At 41.6% G+C, this 19,720-nt stretch overlaps 1 protein-coding gene across 1 annotated transcript in view; it reads right to left on the reverse strand.

Moving 5' to 3' along the window:
* Window positions 1–805: 805 nt before the first annotated feature.
* Window positions 806–19,720, reverse strand: part of DISP1 (dispatched RND transporter family member 1) — a 110,254-nt gene continuing 91,339 nt past the window's right edge. The window contains 2 exon segments of the mRNA XM_073628316.1: window positions 806–9,350; window positions 15,248–15,345. Of these exon segments, the coding sequence (XP_073484417.1) occupies window positions 6,717–9,350; window positions 15,248–15,345 (2,732 nt within the window). The 3' untranslated portion in view covers window positions 806–6,716.

The following is a 19,720-nucleotide window of genomic DNA, read 5'->3' on the forward strand; positions in this document are numbered from 1 at the left end:
GGGGTGGGGGGGGCTCTCTGGGGACCCTGATGTTAAGGGGAAGGCTCTCTGGGGACCCCAATTTTAAGGGGAAGGCTCTCTGGGGACCCCAATTTTAAGGGGAAGGCTCTCTGGGGACCCCAATTTTAAGGGGAAGGCTCTCTGGGGACCCCGATTTTAAGGGGAAGGCTCTCTGGGGACCCCGATTTTAAGGGGAAGGCTCTCTGGGGACCCCGATTTTAAGGGGAAGGCTCTCTGGGGACCCCGATTTTAAGGGGAAGGCTCTCTGGGGACCCCGATTTTAAGGGGAAGGCTCTCTGGGGACCCCGATTTTAAGGGGAAGGCTCTCTGGGGACCCCGATTTTAAGGGGAAGGCTCTGTGGGGACCCTGATTTTAAGGGGAAGGCTCTCTGGGAACCCTGATGTAAGTGAGGGGCTCTGTGGGGACCCTGATGCAAGGGGGGTTCTCTGGGGACCCTGCTGTAAGGGGGGTTCTCTGGGGACCTTAATGAAAGTGGGGGGCTCTCTGGGGATACATACACACACGTATATTGCTGTATATACATGTGTATGACTTTCTTTACTACGCTGCTATGGGCTCTAGCCCCAGATCTTTTGTAGACCTAGCAACGCCCCTGATAGAGAGTGTGTGTGTGTATGTGTATGTGTATATATATATATATATATATATATATATATATATATATATATATATAAATGTAGGGCTGTATTCATTTGTACATTTTATATAGGGAGTTCCACTTCAATGGGAATGTCAATCAATCCTGAAACAGAAAATGGACAGAAATCAGCAGGAAATACACAATACTCTATATAGCTTTATTGACTTAAACTTTGATAACTCTCTCAATACAGCAGGCACATTGGCGTCAATGTTTGGCATAAGACAATCAAAAGAATTGCACTTGAAACCTACATAGCTCACATCATTAAAGGGTTCTGTGATTTATCATTCGCCTCTTGCCATTTTGCGCTAATGCAGGGTTGGGCTGCCTTCAGCCACTCTAGCTTTTGAGAAACCACAACTCCTAGCAAGCCCTGTCAGGTAGCAGTTTCTCAGCAGCAGAAAGAAAAACACAATTGACATTCATATGGGAGTTGTGAGGGACAATAATAACATTTTAAGGTGAAAAGATTCTCTGGAAGTGCCATTTGTTCCACTCACACAGATCACCAAACAGAAAACTTCAGCATTATGATTTTCATACTTCTGAACACTTTTTCGGGATAAAAAAACGAAACAAACAAAAATTGATTTCATACAGTCCCATTATATTCGGTCATAGTTCAAAGTCTCTGGACTGACCAGTCAAATTTTCCCTTCCCTTGGTAAAAGCCAAGAACCACCATGCCCGTCCCCTTCTTCATAGATGCTCATGAATCAAGACCTGCTGTTTTATGTTACACCAAGACGCTCGGCTCAGTTCACACCTATGTGTTTTTTGGTGCTTTTTGCAGAAACGCACTACAGTTCATTTAACATGAGTTCCTATGGGACACGTTCACATCTATGCTTTTTTTCAGCTGCTGTATTTTTGTAAAGGGTCAGGGATTTTTTTTTTTTTTTTTTAATACAAAACTGGGCTTTTTTTAGTACAATAGACTTCAATGAAGAAGCTGCAGAAAATTGGCAAAAAAAAAAAAAAAAAAAAAAAAAGCAAAAAAATTGCAAATCACTGCAAAAATTGCGTGTGCAGAAACGGATCAAAAGCAAACTGCATGGGTGTGAACTAAGCATAAGGGCTCGTTCACACCAAGTCCATTGAGTGGTGCTGATCTGCATTGATCAACACAAGCTCAATGTAAGGACGCACAGAAAATATTTGTTCTCTATGTGCCCTGTTTGTACCATACATGTGCGTTGGTGTGCATTTCAAAAACAAATGCATTGCGACAGCACATCATACCACCCCTACACAATGCACACCAGCATTCTTAGTTTCGGTAATAAAATTTTGCAAACCAATAATCTTTCTTTATATATTTAGGCCAAAATGTAATCTGATACATTTCTTTGGTCAGAATAACCCAGTGTATATTTAATCTGTGTGAAAGCTATTGAGTCTACAAACTATGGTTGGTGTGTGTGTATATATATATATATATATATATATATATATATATATATATATACACACACACACACACACACACACATATATACATATACACACAGTATTTATCAGTGTATAACACGCACTTTTTTCCCCCTTAAATAGTCTGTGCGTGTTATACACCAATATAGGGCTGCCTTGGAGGGGATGGAGGGAACGAGCGCCGCCAAAATAGACAGAGCCGCGATCTCCTGTGTACTCGGCTCAGAGACCCACCTCCTAGCATTGCCAGCCCACCATTGGACCGGTGTTATGTCCATCATAGGAGTCGGGCCAAGGGGCGGGACTGCAAGCTGAGTACACAGGAGATCCGACTCTGTCTATTTCAGTAATAACAAGGCTACTTTGCTTCAAAATTCTTTTAAAAATTTACTTTTTTTCCCCCTAAAACTCCCCTCTTAAAAATTAAGGTGCGTGTTATACACCGAGAAATACGGTATGTATGTATGTATGTATGTATGTATGTATGTGGAAATTGATCATTCCATCAACCCTGATGTACTGACATCTAATTTCTTGGGGCCCTAAAATGCCAGGACAGTAAAATACCCCCAAAATAACCAGTTTTTAGAAAACAGACAGTCAAAAAGGTATTTAGTAAGAGGGATGGCGAATTTTTGGAAATTGTAATTTGTCACAAATCTTTGGAAAATTAATAAATTAAATAAAATTTGTTTAATACAAATGCCACCAGTACAGCACAGAGTCTTCTTGGTGTGGCAGTGATTAGGGATACTGTCTGGTGACAGTAAGAAAAAACAAAAAACAAAAAAAAACACATTTCAATATCTTTTTACAAAATTTCTCTTAGAAGATTTTTTTTCCTTTTACTTACTGTAATCAGAGTATTTCTGTGTAACCACAGTGACACTGTACTACTCTGGGGGGGGGGGGGTCAATTAGGGATTTTATTTTTTTTTTTACACTACTTTTGCTTGTAACAGTGATGACCACTGTTACAAGCAATAGTTTTAAAGCGGGGTTCCACCCAAATTTTGAACAATATCTGTATGTATTCTCTTCCTTGCCTAGATGCTGACATGCCGTTTAAAAAAATTTAAATCGCCGTAATTGCCTTTTATTTTTCTATTCTTCTTTGCACTTCCTGGTTCTCCTCCCGTGGGAGTAGGCGTGTTTCTAGCCTCTCCCAGACTCCTGGGAGCTAGTCTCAGGCTTCCCAGGATGCCACTGAGCATGTGCGGGAACGAGCAGTGAATGCTGGGAGCACAGCATTCACCACATCCAGGAAATAAATGCTTGTGAGCTTCAAATGCCCACAATGAAGATGGAAACTGCCTGCAGTGAATAATATAAGTTATTCTTTCCGACGAAATCTGACACAGGTGGACATATTACACACAATATGTGAGTATGTAATGCTGAGAAGAAAAGTTTGTGAATGAACTCAAAAAAAAAAAAAAACGATAGATAGGTGGACCCCCGCTTTAACTGTCATGAATGGCCTTCATTCTTTACAGCTTGCTTACTATTGTGATGCTGTGATAAGGCTACAGCTAAATCACATGGTACAGGGAGCTGTGATAAGCCCGGGTACCATGTGATAGCTGTGTGCCAATTACAGCATCACAATAGTAAGCAAGCTGTCGTGAATGGGAGCCATTCATGACAGTTTTGCTTACATTTAATCACGTGATCGCTATGATTAATCATAGCGATCACATGATACAGTGGCTGGGTACTGAGTAACATGATGCATTGTGTCCACCGGTAACAGCTGTCGCAGGATCACGCCGCAGTAAAAGTACTGTGGGTGGCTGACAAATGGTTAAAAAACACACTAAGTTCATAAAAACACCTGTTGATGCTTTTAGAAATCCATTAAGCTCCTAACTTCCTGTAGTGAACTGACAAATATGCCTCTCCTGCACTAAAGCCTTAAGCAGTATCAGGCAACCCTGCCTAAATTCTTTCCCGCTGGGCTATAAAACTTTTGCAATGGAGAAAAGGAGAAATTCTGTAATTCAGCAGCAGAGACTGGGGAAGGGCTGACAACTCTGGTTGAGGTGTCAGTGCAGCAGAGTCACTATCGTCCGCTTAAACAGAAAGACAGGAGCTCACTGGATTTCTGGCAGATCAACAGGAATTTATTTTGTTTTGAAGGGGTAACCCATGGGTAAATGTACATGTATTGCAGAGATGTTCTGCATAGGTTTTTAATTTTTTTTTTAAAGTGTTTGGACAAGTAAGGATACATTAAATTTAAGAACACCCAAAACTGATATTCCAGGAGAGGATGGGCTGAATTCACCCACCAGATTTCTACATGGTTTAGGGACATGGGTTACAAGCAGACCCGTTTGTAGCTGTCCTCCCCACCTCATAGACCAACACAGAGTGAGTCACATGCTCAATGCAAAAACTGATACTTATTTAGTTTAATGATGGCCATGGTTGAGGGGCTAGGCTGCAAGTCAAAAAAGATGTCAAGCTAGATCAGTTAAACTATTTTTTTCATTGTTTGACAGTTTGACCCTTTAAATATCACCACCCCCTGGATGGGTTACAGGGTGTTCTTCCTTCAGGTAGGAACAAAAGAAACAGTTTTTTTAATACTCGCCATAAAAACCCTTTCTTTGAGTTCACCGACAGACACAGCCTCCCTTCTTGAAGAAACAGGGTTTATAGCGCCACCTACAGGAGTAGGAATAGAACTCTACATGTCCTATGGGCAGTCCTCTGGTATAAAACCCCCTCTCTGCTATAGGCAAGCCAGTTAGTCTAAGCATTGTCAGAAATATAAACACCAAAAGCGGGATGGGTGCTGTGGCTGCCAATTCACTCAAGGAAAAGGATCTTATGGTAAGTAACAAAAATCCAGTTTTCTCTTAGGTTTATTGATGGAGTCTCTCTTTTTAATCTTGACCAAAACAGGGATGTCCCAAAGCAGTGCCACAACAAAGGGTGTGCAACCAAAAAAAAACAACTGGAGCATATAAGTGACATTTTGACAGTTCTCACAAAATGGTTTCTTGCAAAGTATGCAAACGATAGTTGAAACTTAAAAGTGGTTTTTAACTTTAAGCTAAAAGTCAGCTTCAGGCCTTGCAGTATATACAAACACACGGATGAGGAGCTACATTCTTAACCATACTTTAAAAAAAAAAAAAAAAAAAAAAAAAAAAGTGAGTCATATCAGAAACGGTCACACCTATTAGATACAGATTGCGTTAGAACTTAATGCCCAATAAATGGCCAGTGTAATGGGTGCATCCAACAAGGCCGACAGACACCCCTCTCTGGTATTAAAGAACTGGGAGTTGCACAAGGGTCGCTTGAGTTGGTGAATGCTATTCTTGGCCATCCACGTATTTGGTCCCTTATCTAAAAGTTGAGCTCCAGGCAAACCGGTATATACAGATAAAATACATACTGTATATTGAAGGAGTTTATCTGCATTTTGGCGATACACTTCTTATATTTACACAGCTCTGCCACTCAGCACAGTCCTGGCTGGCAAAGCAGGAGACCAGATTTCTCTCTTCTACAGTTTACAAACACTTATAGGTCTCCTTCCCTCCCGATCCTGTGAATGAACAGAGAAAAAGGCAGCAAATTGATGAAATTATATCTCTGTAAAGCCTGGTACACACTATCAGTTTTTTTTTTTTTGTTTTTTTTTAGTTCAACCAAGCGGGCTGAAGGAATAAAAAAAACAAAACAAAAAAACCCCCCAAAAAACTGAGGAGCTTGCTGTACTAACTATTCAATGGTAGTACATCGATCTATACGCTGAGCTATTGTGTTCTGACAGAGAGACAGCGCACCGCCAGAACACACCGGTCAGCGCTCGCCGCCATTAGCTGCCAGTGCTGATCAGATGCTGGTTTTCCAGCATGCCTGTTTTACAGAAACCAGCCTTTTGGCCAGTTTCTGTTGGACAGGATGGTGTACATGGGCCGAATTTCAGATGGTTTCTGTTGAGCTGGCAGATATTCAGCCTTGTGCACCAGGCACAACTCTGCTGTCTCCCATCAGCATGTTCCTTATTAGCACGTGTAATGCAGTACAACCGATCTCTTGTGCTGCATAGGGAGCGTGATCCCAGGTCAAATTCTGGAATTGCACTAATTGCATTGAAAAAAAAAAAAAAAAATGTGGTGTAATATTTAATACACAGCTGAACTATTTTATGCCTTTTATATCTGCCTGAGGTTACATTTAGAATTTGAGTTTGGTATCAGTATTGGACCCACACATTCATCAGGTCCTTCTATTCCAGGACAGCCCACAGGTCTGCAATATAATGGCAAGTTATGAAGACATGGAAGGGCAATAGGTGGACTTGGTTATCTATGGACTGCAGAATAACTCCCAATGAGAACCCAACGCTTTACACCTCATGCATTCAGAGATGTGGTCTATTTTTGGCTGATTATACCGGTATACATATGGCCAACTTAAAAATAACCAGTTTGTTGGTCCCTGTCTTTATGTACATAGCTGTAGAGAATGTTAAAATAACAATAATAACAATAATAAAAATAAGTTAGTGAATTTACACAGGGCAGTGAAGACACATCAGTTTTCTGTGCAGCCACTCTCACCCCATAACAAGAGAAATGATTTGCCAAAATCCATTTGTCAAGATGTGCTAGAATTATGTGAAGCTAAAGGCTCCAATTCATAATGTTCATGTTCTATTTCTTCTTTTGCACCTCGAGTGTCTAACTGGTATTTGTTAACATGATTCATTTTGATCTGTCCTCTTTCTGAACTATTTGAAGATAAGGCTTCAGAAAAGGCTTTGAACTGTAACTTTTTTGGCAACGGTATTTGGCCGCAGGTTCCCTGCGGGCCGAGACAACGGCACATGCATTGGAAGAAGAAGGTCGCAAAAGCCCAGCTAATGCACATAATTAACATCATGAAGGTGCCCAGTTGGGTGTAAGCTAGAACTGTTGAAGGCATCATCATTGCTCCAGCAACAAAGGTAGTCAGGGCAGCCATTGCTATAGCAGATCCCATGCGACTTAGAGAGAAGACCACTTTCCCTTCTCTATCTGGATCTGGAGCAAGGCGATAGGCAACGCCATAATGTACGGCAAAATCTACAGAGAGCCCCACAGCAACAGATATTGTGACTGACTCCAAAACATTTAGCTCCCATCCCAATAAGACAAGAGAACCGACAGTGACAAATATTGTGCCAGCTATAGAAATTATCGCATAGAAACTGATGATTATGTTCCATGTCGTGAGGAGCATTACACTAAAAGCTACAGCAACAGACAATCCCATAGCAATTAATGTTCCATCGGAAAGACTATCTTGCAAGTCATAAAACTCGAGATTGCTGACGAACCAGCCATTGCTGAGACCAACTGGAGCAGTTTTCAGTTCCTCTGAAATCCAAGCGTCCACTTCCCTGTAAAAATGGTGCATCTTCTCATAGGCAAAAGTAAAAAGGTAAGTACTTTTGAATTCCAAGACGACGGCCCTGATTGTGTCATTGATGTCAAACCTTGGTCCTGGAGTCTTGCTGTCTAAGTGGTAACCAGTGCTTCTTTCGAGCTCCATAATGGCACGCTTAATGCAGAGCTCAAAGACTTCCTGTTTATAAGGAAAACCTGACTGACTACAGCATGGATAAAGAGCAAGTTCGTCACAGTCCTGATTTTCCATCCACTGTTTAAAGGTTTCTATGAAACAACTGGTAAAGTCCTGTTCATCGGTTTGGTAGAAGAATGTTTGGTTTTTCAACTTTTGGCAAAAGTTCAAAAGCCATCTTTGCGAGGAAGGGCTGGCAATATTAAAGCTACTGTCCAGTTTGAGCTTGCCCTTACTCTTTGGATTGAGGGGATCTCCATTGTCTTCTGCTGAGATCCCCCAAATGATTGTGATGGGCATGTGAAGCTCTTCACCATGGTGAACTCTCTCGAACATGAAAATCTTTTTGTACTCTGCATCATAACGCTCAAAAGGATGGGAAGAGCGGAACACCTGGAATTCTGACAGTTCTAATGATGGGAGTTTCATCTTTGGATTAACACACACGATATAGGCCCCACCAATGGTCAATGTGAGGAAACAAAACACCCAAATAAATCTGAACTTGATAACAATACATGGCAACACTTTCTCAAAGAATATCCTCGACGCTTCTGAAATGGAAAAAAACAGTTTCTTTAATTTCTGGCACGTTATGCTCAAACAGCTTTTATTGTTGTTGTAAGGCCGCTGTTGAGAACCTTTGAAGAATGTGAAGATGTTTAGTAGATAGCGTTCATGAAGGACGACTACAGCGGGCAGCCATGTGACCATGAGAAGATAGTTCACCAGTATGGCAGTACCAGCGTAGACCCCGAAACACCGGATGGCTGTAATATTACTGACGTAGTTAGCATAGAAGGCAGCAGCGGTGGTGAAGCTGGTGACGAACATTGAAAGAGCAGCATGTTGTAGTGTGATGCTGACCGTCTCAGAAGTCTCTGCATGGGGTTTGTCGAACTTTGTGTAATTCCAGACATCACACAAGACAAATGCATCATCTGCTCCGATTCCGACCAGAATAATCAGTGCAGTGAGGTTCATGAAGGGAAAGAACTCAAAGTTAAATACTATGCGATACAAGAAATATGATACAATCAGCGAACTTATTATGGCAAACATGGTCATCAGGGTAATGAATATTGATCTTGTATAGACACACATGACCAAAAGGACAATGACGATAGCAATGGCCGGATACACAGTATCCATTAAGAGATAGTCTTGAAAAAGGCTATGTTTGATACCAAACTCAATCCCAGTGATGGTTGTCACACCATCAGAACAATTCCAGTTTTCAAAATTATCCAGATAAATGTTCATCATGGAGTCGCCTTTTTCTGTTGGTGAGAAAAGCATGCTGTGCCATAAAACTGGAGGACTGACATCCACATTCTTTGGGTTAAAGAAGTCTTTATCTACCAGGTAGTGAATGATTTGGTAGACAGCGTTGTACTTGGTACATTTGCGAGGCACATTCGTACACTTCAGCTGGTCCTTCCTCTTGGCCACCATATCCCAACAATCCGGTCCCAATGTCCCATTGTAATAGAACTTGGCACAGGTACGGATAAGCTTTAGTGTGTGTGAGACATCACGCTCTATGATCTTCTGGCATGAAGACCTGTTGTTAAGGATGGCAATATAATTTCCTAAAGTCCAGCTTGGGCAACAGGAATCTGCAGTAGTTCGCTGGCAGAGGTCTGCAAACTGAGGGTGGGAACGAATCTGTAAAACAGAACAAGTGTAAATATAACTAGAGCCTTTCAAATATTATTTTTAGCGAAAAGCAGACTTAATAATCCTAACATCCTGCTTTAAAGTGAAATGCAGACATGACAGTGGAACTAGAAAAGGTGGTGAGGCAAAATAGACAGTTGTCACTAGAACAATTGGTCAAACGCCCCCTACACACGATCTGAAAACCGGACGACAGATCCTCCGACTTTTTTCGCTTACTAGTCGCAAGTAGAAATTGAACAGGTTACTAAAAAGTCATGAAAATTCTCGTACGACAGGAAAAAAAAAAAAAATTCAGAAATGATGTCATGTGTTGTAGTGTATTTGTATTTTCAGACAACAACTGTACTGACTAAATGAAAATTGTACGATCTGGTATTGTATGAGGAAAATTTTTCTGCTTGTCCGATCCAGTATCGGATGAACGGTCATGATCGGCTCTCGAAAGCTCTGTACCAACGATCCGATTATCGTACGATCGCGTCGAAAGCAGTATTTTTCGTCCAATTTTTGGATCGTGTGTACGGGCCATAAAGCCGGGTACACACAGACTGAATATCTGTTGAACCAGCCAAGATTCCGTCAGCGTGTACAGCTGTCTTTCTGACAGAAGCCGCTCTAACGACCAGCTTTTGTCGAATAGACATGCTGAAAAACCAGCATATGATCAGCGCTTGGAGCCAATGGTTGTGAGCGCTGATCAGTGTATTCTGGCACAGGAGCAGAAAAAGCCTTTCTATATGGTCGAAATGATATCAGCTGTTAATAACCCCTTCCCACGCACCCCAGCATCCATTTAAACATTTTTGGAATGCCGGGGAAGCAAGCAGGATTGGTTATCATACGACCACAGTCACTGGTCACATGATCAGAAGCCAATCCTGCCAGATACTGATCCTTAGCCTAGACAAAAAGCTGTCTTCGATAACTTGGCCTTTGTGCTGGAAGCACTGTTATGGGCCACCCAGCAATGCATAAGTGCAGTGTTAAAGCCCACCATTTTGCCACCACGTGCGTGTTGGATGGTTGTAAAGGGGTAAAGCAGACTATCATCTTGGGTGTTTAAGGTAAAGTGATATGTTCTCTTGTGGGAACCCCCACCTAGTGATGCTTGCCTCCTTGCATTTCCCTGTTACTAAACCCTGCAAAGGCTCTAGGAAGGAGGGGGTGTAGTTTATCACAGGAGAGCTTGGCAATGTTCAGCATTTCAGAGCAGTACACGCAAGTTAGCAGCTCATTGGCTTTCTGGCAGAAATCAGTTCTGTACCAAAAAAAATTGGAGAAAGTGTGCCTGTATTGCAGGCACATACAAAACGTTTTATTTCACATTTTTCCCCAGCATACACTTTAACCACTTAGCGCAAATCACCATCATTGTACGTCGGTACTTTGATGCTAACTACTGTTGTTATGGCAGCAGCTAGCTGCCATAATCCCGGTATTTTCTGAAATGGCGGGCGGTGCTCTTTAAGAAAAAAAAAAAAGTGGTCTCTGCGGTACATTCGCTGCAAGATCCCTTTTATCGGGGGCGGGAGAGGCCCCCCCGCCACGTTCCTGTCGTCTCCGCTGCTTACCGGAGCCGTCGGTAACGGAGTAGACGATCGTGTCCTCTCCCCTGACAGGCCTGGAACCGATTGAGGGAAAGATGGCCCCCGCTTGGCTCCATAAACATTGAATGGCGGAAACGACATTGAACGTCACTTCCGCCCAATGGTCTTAAATGGGAAATGTTTTTCTTTTTGCAAATGTAATTGCATTGAAGTGTAAAATGTGGGTTCTCAGGTCTTGTTGACCCCAGATATCACATTTAAGAGGTCCTGTCATGCTTTTTTTCTATTACAAGGGATGTTTACATTCCTTGTAATAGGAATAAAAGTGACCCAAAACTTTTTTTTTTTGTAAAAGGACAGTGTAAAAAATAGAAAAGTAAAATAAACAAATAAAAAAAAATTTTAAATGCCCTGTCCCGCCGACATTGCGCGCAGTAGCGAATGCACACTTAAGGCGCACCTGCATATGAAAACAGTGTTAAAATCAAACAAGAGCAATAATTCTAGCACTAGACCTCCTCTAACTCTAAACTGGTAACCTGTAAAAATTTTTAAACGTCGCCTATGGAGATTTTTAAGGGTCAAATTTTGTCGCCATTCCATGAGCGGTTTTTGAAGCATGACATGTTGGGTATCAATTTACTCAGCGTAGCATTATCTTTCACAATATAAAAAAAATTGGGCTAATTTTAAGGTTGTTCTTTTTTTTAAGTAAAAAAAGTGCATATTTTTCAAACACAATTCGGTTGTAAGACCGCTGCGCAAATACGGTGTGACACGGTATTGCAACGACTGCCATTTTATTCTCTAGGGTGTCTGAAAAAAAAAAAAATATATAATGTTTGGGGGTTCGAAGTCATTTTCTAGCAAAAAAAAAAAAAAATTTTAACTTGTTAACAAGTATCAAAAAGAAGCTTGGTCCTTAATGCTAATTGCATTCCAAATAAACAGAAAGGGAAATAGTTCCAAATTTGCACATGAAATAGTACAACCAAATAATGAATGAAACACATCAAAAATCAAAAAGGTAGTAACATAAAAGCTTTCAAACAATTTTAAACTAAGTCAGAATGTGTGCTTGCTGAAATGCACGAAATTTTCATTTCAATATAGAAACAGATTACAAATAAATACTTCTAGTGTAGTATAGTAGCTTATAATACATTTATATAGCCTGTAATTTTCTTTTAAACAATAAACAAAAAAAAAAAAATCGTAATCTCCACAATCTTTTCCTTCCGCAGTTCATTTTGCGTACAACCCAATACATCTCCTGCTGGCAGCACTGAGAGGATTTAAATGCCTACGCATACTGGGGCTAAAGTTTTGCTTACCCAAATCATTAAGTCTTCCATAAACAGATTACAGCTCCATTTTTACAGCTTTAATGAGGCTGTTTTTACTGCTCGGCGTGAACCGTAACCAAAGGGCTCCAACAGTTTGTATTTCATGTTTAATTGTCTTCGTGCCCTACAGTGATTAAACCGTAGGATGAGAAAACTCCTGCCATATGAAATTCATTAGTTGGCCGGCCACAATTACCCTGGATATAAAAAGGAGAGAGAGTATTTCCTCATGCTGACATCAAACCCTGCAAAGTGTAATAGCCACAGAACACGGGCAGGAAATCCTGAATGATCACGTCTAAGAATGTAATATTAATGAGGGAAAAAAAGAAATAAAGGCCTGCAAATCCACCATCATCAGCTATAATTTAAAGTGGAGCTATATGCAAAATGAAAAATAACATATGTGATCCGTTAATAGTATTAAGAACAGCTTTTGTTTTTCTGAGCCTCCACAACATAGTTTGATTACCTGTTGGTCCTGCCAGTAAATCAGTTATTTGTTATGCTTCCTGTAACAGCAGTGGTGCTTACAATGGTCAGCTGTTTTTCATTTGCTTTAAACCAAAAGAAAAAAATATATTGCTACAACTTCTGAAAAGGTGTTAGCTGGAGTTGTTAGAAAGTGTCTCTTACTTAAAAGACCATTTAAAATGATGCATACATCTAAAAATTCCCTGTGCACAGGATGACAACACTGCTGTGCAATTTCACTGCAAAACAAACCACGTTGTCTGATAAAGAAAGTAGAAAAATAACAGACCTATTGGCAGGATCAACAGGTAATAAAAATTATGTTATGGGGAAAAAACCTATTGTATTAATGCTGGTAACAAGACTGCATCATTTATGTATTTTATATATATTGTGCCCGTAGCTTAACTTTAAGATCCGCTGCAGCCAAAAAAAAATAAAAATTGAATTATGTGCATTATAGCCACTTCCAATTTTGACAACACCTGACTGGCTACAGCTATTATGAAACAGTATATGCTAATTCAGTTGGGATTGGTTTAGTAAAACTAGAGTGCAAAATCTGGTGCAGCGCTGCATGATAGCCAAACAGCTTCCAACTTAAGCTTGTTCAATTTAGCTTTAACAAAAAAAAAACCTGAAAGCCAATTAGTTCCTATGCAGAGCTGCACCAGATTTTGCAGTCTCCAAATCAACCCCAGTGTCCAACACCCCATCCCCGGATGCATTTAAAGGCTCACTCCACATATAGCAACATCAACATGTTGCAAAGCAACCAGCTCCGCATGGTACAGACGCATCATTCATTCGATGAGATCTGTGATTGAATGACCTACAAGTCCCATCTGCAACCGCTGCAGAGACTTTAAGTTCTAAATAGAAAAGGAGTGCGACTAACAGTGCACTGGTAGTCCAATGACACTTCCTCCAGCTCCCTAACTGAAAGCCTGTACAGAAGTATAGACACTGAGCTGGTGGAAGAGTTTGCAGGACCTTGACATTGCCCCAGTTATCCACTGGTTGCGGGTGCAATGCTTTGAAAGTTCCTGTAATTAAATAAAAAATGGCAGGTGCTGCCATTTACATGGGTTGGGAAGGTCATTGTCCTCATCAGATGACAGCGACTATCCTAGTCAGTGAGCACTGTATCCTGGAAGTTGCACACTTCCCCATACCTGGAAGCACTGGATATTTGCAGCAAAAGTCATAAAAGGAATGTACTGGGGAAAGGAAGTAGATATGCCCCCTGCAACATTTTTATCCCACTGTAGTTCAAACCTACATGAGTGTGGAAACTCTGCTGTAAACTCAGAAGCAGTGCAGCATTGTTGCCATACCATCACAGGAAGCTGCATTAGGTGGACTTCACAAAACAGGATCAACAGGTATTTGTGGGGCTTTGCAAAAGGTAAAGATTCATTTTTAATCAAACAACAACTCCAATCTCCCTAAAAAAAAGGTCTGTAAATACTGTAGCTGCCGACTTTTAATATAATGACACCTACCTGTCCCTGGATCTAACGCAGTCCTCACCCAAGCCGATTCTTCAATCGGCTTCAGGTGACTAAGGGAAACCAGCAGTGAAGCTTTGTGGCTTTACAGCCAGCTTCCAACTGCGCCCACGCAAGCCACGCTGTGCTCTATGACTGGTCCTGCAGTCTTCTGGGACCTGTGATATGTCACAGAAGGCTGTGGGGGAAGGAGAAGGCCAAACTTCCTCTCAGATTGCCACGGCGATCTGAGCAGAAGTGGGGGAAGTGGATACCTGTCAAAATTAGGGATCCCCCCCCACCCCCAAAAAAATAAATAAACTGCCAAATGTAAAAGGGGGGGGAGGAGGAAGGCCAGAACTTCTACTTTAAGCGATGCTATTTTTTATGGTGAGCCATACAAGCATTATTTAAAAAGAAGGAAAATAATTTAAAATAGGGATTTTTATAGGGCAATGCATAAAAAGTTTGACAGGTGCGACTCCCCTCCTGATGACACATGTATACTAAACATTTGTGTTCAAGTACATGTGCTGCAACAACATGAAAAGGGAGCTCAATAACTGAACATATTTTGCCAACAAATCAGAAAACTTCTATATAGTATAACAGGGGAAGTGCTAGCAACTTCCCAAAGTGATGCTCAGATCAAAAATTCTAATCTGTTTCATCACTGGTTTTGCCTGGGGGTGATTGCTATGGAATGTCGCATTGCACTGGGAATTTACAATCTAAAAAAGGGAAGATGGGCTCGGACAGCACATGCTTCTTAAAAAGCAGCTGAGTTTATGTCCTGGAGACATACTGCAGGACCAACAAAAGAAATTCCTCCAATTGTAACTTCCAATCATTCTGGTGACCCAGCAAAACCATTTCCTGTCCAAACACCACACATCCCTGTGACACCCATAATGGAGCTGTTTTGTGGAGGGTGACCCGGGTGTTGTCATGTTTGTTCAGAAGTGTCCAACCATTATTAAAAGAATGTCAAGAATGTCAGAAATATATGGTGTCACTGCACTCACCCTGTTATGGTCTATATTACACATAGACTTGATGGCTTGCAAATTCCACAAGCTCTCTCCATTCACAGAGGTGAAGACCACTCGGGAGTACTGCTCATCTGGAAACAGAAAATACGAAGGTTACAATATTGTAAGGGATTTGGGGACTTCAGTTAGGGCCGTGTTGCACTGAAAAATTTGCAGAGGCATCACAATTTTGTAGAAGGATTTACACCTGTGTGTACATTGCACAAAACCAACCTCGCTGTGCCATTTTACACCCCCCAACTAACCTTGGACTTCTACTGTGCATCCAGAAAAGTATTCACAGTGCTTCACTTTATACTTTCGTTATGTTAAAGCCTTATTCCAAAATAGTTCAAATTCATTATTTTTCTCAAAATTCTACAAACAATAAGCCATAATGACAATGTAAAAGTAGTTTGTTTGAAATCTTTACAAATTTATTAAAAATAAAAAACGATAGCCCCATATGAAATAATTATTTGGAGCTAGCCAAATGAGTGCAAGGAGCTGGATGGAAGGTATATGGGATAGTCTATATGTCTCAGGTCTTTAAGGATGGTGTCTTTTTACCTTTTGCCTCCCTGCAGGCTATATATTCATTACCTGTCCATATGGACGTTTATTATCTGCAACTATGGCATGGGCTTCGGGCGCACGGAGCTGCGCAGGATTGGCCGGTATCTCCCACTTCTATTTTTAACCAAGTTCAAATGGCTTAAAGTTCTAAGGCTTTATCTCTCAATACTACAGCATATTGCTGGCTGAATTTCATAAGGGTCACCCTTGCAAGGCAACTTCAAGATGGGAGAGGGACCTGGGACCGTTATCTGGTGAACAATGGGAGGAGGCGTATCAGGCTGTAGTAACCTGCTCCCTAAATATGGCTCAGAAACGATCCCAACTATATATTCTTTTACACTGTCACTGCACTCCTCTAAGGAGTTACAAGATGGGGTACAGCATGGAGTCTCATTGTCATAGATGCAAAAGAGATCATGGGGACTTAATCCATTTACTATGGCTTAATCCAGTACATCCTTACTGGAAACATTAAATTTGGGGTACAACTCCCTTTGAAACCTAAACGTTGCCTACTGAATATTTTGGAGGAGGTCGTTGAGGATGAACATCCTAGGATAGCGGTGGGAAGGGTCCTCTTTCTCGCCCAAAGGTTACTTCTGCTAATGTGGAAGTCTCCAGATCCCCCTACACACAAGTCCTGGGTGGCATCTGTGGGCAAGGCTTTGCTCCTAGAAAACGACATTTATACTCGCCGGGGATGTCCCGGCAAGTTTGAAAAGCTGTGGGGAGGTGGCTGCATACCCCTGGCCTTAGCCTGAAGGAATTAGTATACCAGAGAGTGTTGGTGTGTCCGACAAGACCATAATACTTAGAGGATCATTTTGCATTTAGACAATTATATGCAATCTAATCGTACTTAAGTGGTGATGGAGGCATACATACATTGTATTAGTATATCTGTTGATATGCATGGCATATTTATTTGATTTTGCGTATGTATAACTACAGTTGTTGGATGTGTCAGTGAATGTAACCAAGTAATGCATCATTTTATTGTTGGACTGTAAATGTTAGTTTATCACAATAAACATTTTCCCGATTCAAAAAAATATATTACGAAAAAAAAAAAAAAAAAAAAAAATAATCACATACACATAAGTATTCACAGCCTTTGCCATGACACTCAAATTTTAGCTCAGGTGCATCCAGTTTCCACTGATCATCCTTAGGATGTTTCTATAACTTGGAGTCCACCTGTGGTAAATTCAGTTGATTGGCAGACACGATTTGGAAAGGCACACACCTGTCTATATAAAAGGTCCCACAGTTAACAGTGCATGTCAGAGCACAAGGCAAGCCATGAAGTACAAGAAATTGTCTGTAGACCTCAGACAGGATTGTATTGAGGCAAGGATCTGGGAAAGGGTACAGAAAACATTCTGTGGCATTGAAGGTCCCAATGAGCACAGTGGCCTCCTTCATCCATAAATGGAAGTTTGGAATCACCAGGACTTTTCCTAGAGCAGGCCGCCTGGACAAACTGAGCAATCGGGGGAGAAGGGCCTTAGTCAGGGAGGTGACTAAGAACCCGATAGTCACACTGACAGAGCTCCAGCGTTTCTCTGTGGAGAACGGAAAACCTTCCAGAAAAACAACCATCTCTGCAGTGCTCCACCAATTAGGCCTGTTTAGTAGAGTGGCCATACGGAAGCAATTCCAGAGTAAAAGGTACATGACAGAGCCAGTCTGGAGTTTTCCAAAAGCCACCTGAGGGACTCTCAGACCATGAGAAACCAAATACTCTGGTCTGATGAAACAAAGATTGAACTCTGGCCTGAATGGCAAGCATCACGTCTGGAGGAACCCAGGCACTGCTCATCACCTGGCCAATACCATCCCCACAGTGAAGAATGGTGGTGGCAGCATCATGCTGTAGGGATGTTTTTCAGTGGCAGGAACTCGGAGACTAGTCAGGATCGAGGGAAAGATGAATGCAGCAATGTACCGAGACATCCTTGATAAAAAAACTTGCTCCAGAGCACTCTGGACCTCAGGTTCATCTTCCAACAGGGCAATGACCCTAAGCACACAGCCAAGATAACAAAGTAGTGGCTACGGGACAACTCTGTGAATGTCCTTAAGTGGCCAAGCCAGAGCCCAGACTTGAACCAGATTAAACATCTGGAGAGATCTGAAAATGGCTGTGCATCGACGCTCCTCCATCAATCTGGAGCTTGAGAGGTCCTGGGAGAAACTGCCCAAAAATAGGTGTGCCAAGCTTGTAGAATCATACTCAAAGACTTGAGGCTGTAATTGGTGCCAAAGGTACTTCAACAAAGTATAGCGCAACGGCAGTGATACTTATGTACATGCGATTTTTTTTCATTTTTAAAAAATTTGCAAAGGTTTCAAACAAACTTCTTTCACTTTGTCATTATGGGGTATCGTTTGAAGAATTTTAAGGAAAATAATGAATTTAATGCATTTTGGAAAAAGGCTGTAACATAAAATGTGGAAAGAGTGAAGCGCTGTGAATCCTTTCTGGATGCTCTGCATCTTGGGCTCATTCCTCTCTACCTTTCTCCACATCGAACACTTGCAAACCTTCCCAAAAACATGCTAGTCCCAGCAAGGTAGCCGTTGATGGCAGTGACACTTCCTGGTGCATCCTTTGCTTTTTGTCATGTGATGTGTGAGGTCACTTAAGAGGAAGCGGCATCCAAGAAAAGCCTCACAGGATGAGCCCAGCCACTGTCTGCTTGGTGTGAATTGCAAGCAGATGACCCTCTGAGGGCAGAAGAGGTACGGGCCAAAGCTTGCACCAAGTCTATACTGTGTATTTGTTTTTAAAAAGTTCACTAAATATAGAGAGATACATTACAGCAGGCCATGCTACTATACTTCTACAGTGAGGTAATTAGGCCTGTAATTTTAGGTAAGACAATTGTCTGAGTTGGTTTCAACTCTACTCAATACAGATTTCACTGACAAAGGGCAACTATACATTAGGGTGGTCAGGCCCCTAATCCAGAAAGCCTTATAGGAGGTTCACATTTGTACAGAAAGCTCAAACCAACACACAAATTATTTCAACAGCTGTAAACCTGCGCATTACCCATGTAGGACAAAGTAACAGGTTCACTTTAATGCCACCCTGCCCAAGCAAGACATACCTTTCCATTGCTCCTTTGCACCATCAGCTGCCGGAAATCAGGAAAGGATGCCCTGTGTATGCTCCAAGTTACTCTAGCTGGGGCTTACATAGGACTATGATCTACCCCATGTGGCAGCTATCACACTATCAGTAGAGAGTAAATGAGCCACATGCTTGGTGGGAAAACAAAATAAAAGGTATATGCCAGAGGAAGGAGGATATTACAGCAAGTCTGCGGTTTTAAGGCCAGTTCACACCACAAAAAAAGTCCTCCAGATCTGTTAAGGATGCTTTTCTGCATGAGCTTTTAAAGCATTTCAGAGGTTTTTTTTCCTATTGTACTGGGGTCCAGTGCTTTCTTGATGTTCTACTGCGTTCCAGTGCAGTTCTGTGCAGGAAAAAGTAGCGTGTTGTACTTTTTTTTTCTGGAACTGAAAAGCACTGGAACATACTGTATTGGTTCGAAATATACCATGGGAACCCACTCAACCTACTTTGCATGCATTTTTTATGCAGAAAAAGGCATTGTACTGCATGTGGTGTGAACCAGCCCTTAAGGCTAATTCACAACAGCCTCTGCGTTACAATGCAGCATCTGGTTTGTGTGCAGTCTGGCAGGATTGCCACAGTGCCAAAGCGCCAATTTCAGCGCATCACATTGTTTACTTTTTGAACTGTCAGAGATAATTGGTGGCTGCCGATTACCTCGCACTGTGCTGCGCTGGAAAAAAGTACTGCACGTATGTACCTATTTTTTCAGTGCACACCACCGCAATGAAATGTGTGAACTG

Source organism: Aquarana catesbeiana, linkage group LG04 (genome assembly GCF_042186555.1).
Source record: "Aquarana catesbeiana isolate 2022-GZ linkage group LG04, ASM4218655v1, whole genome shotgun sequence".
Classification (NCBI taxonomy): domain Eukaryota; kingdom Metazoa; phylum Chordata; class Amphibia; order Anura; family Ranidae; genus Aquarana; species Aquarana catesbeiana.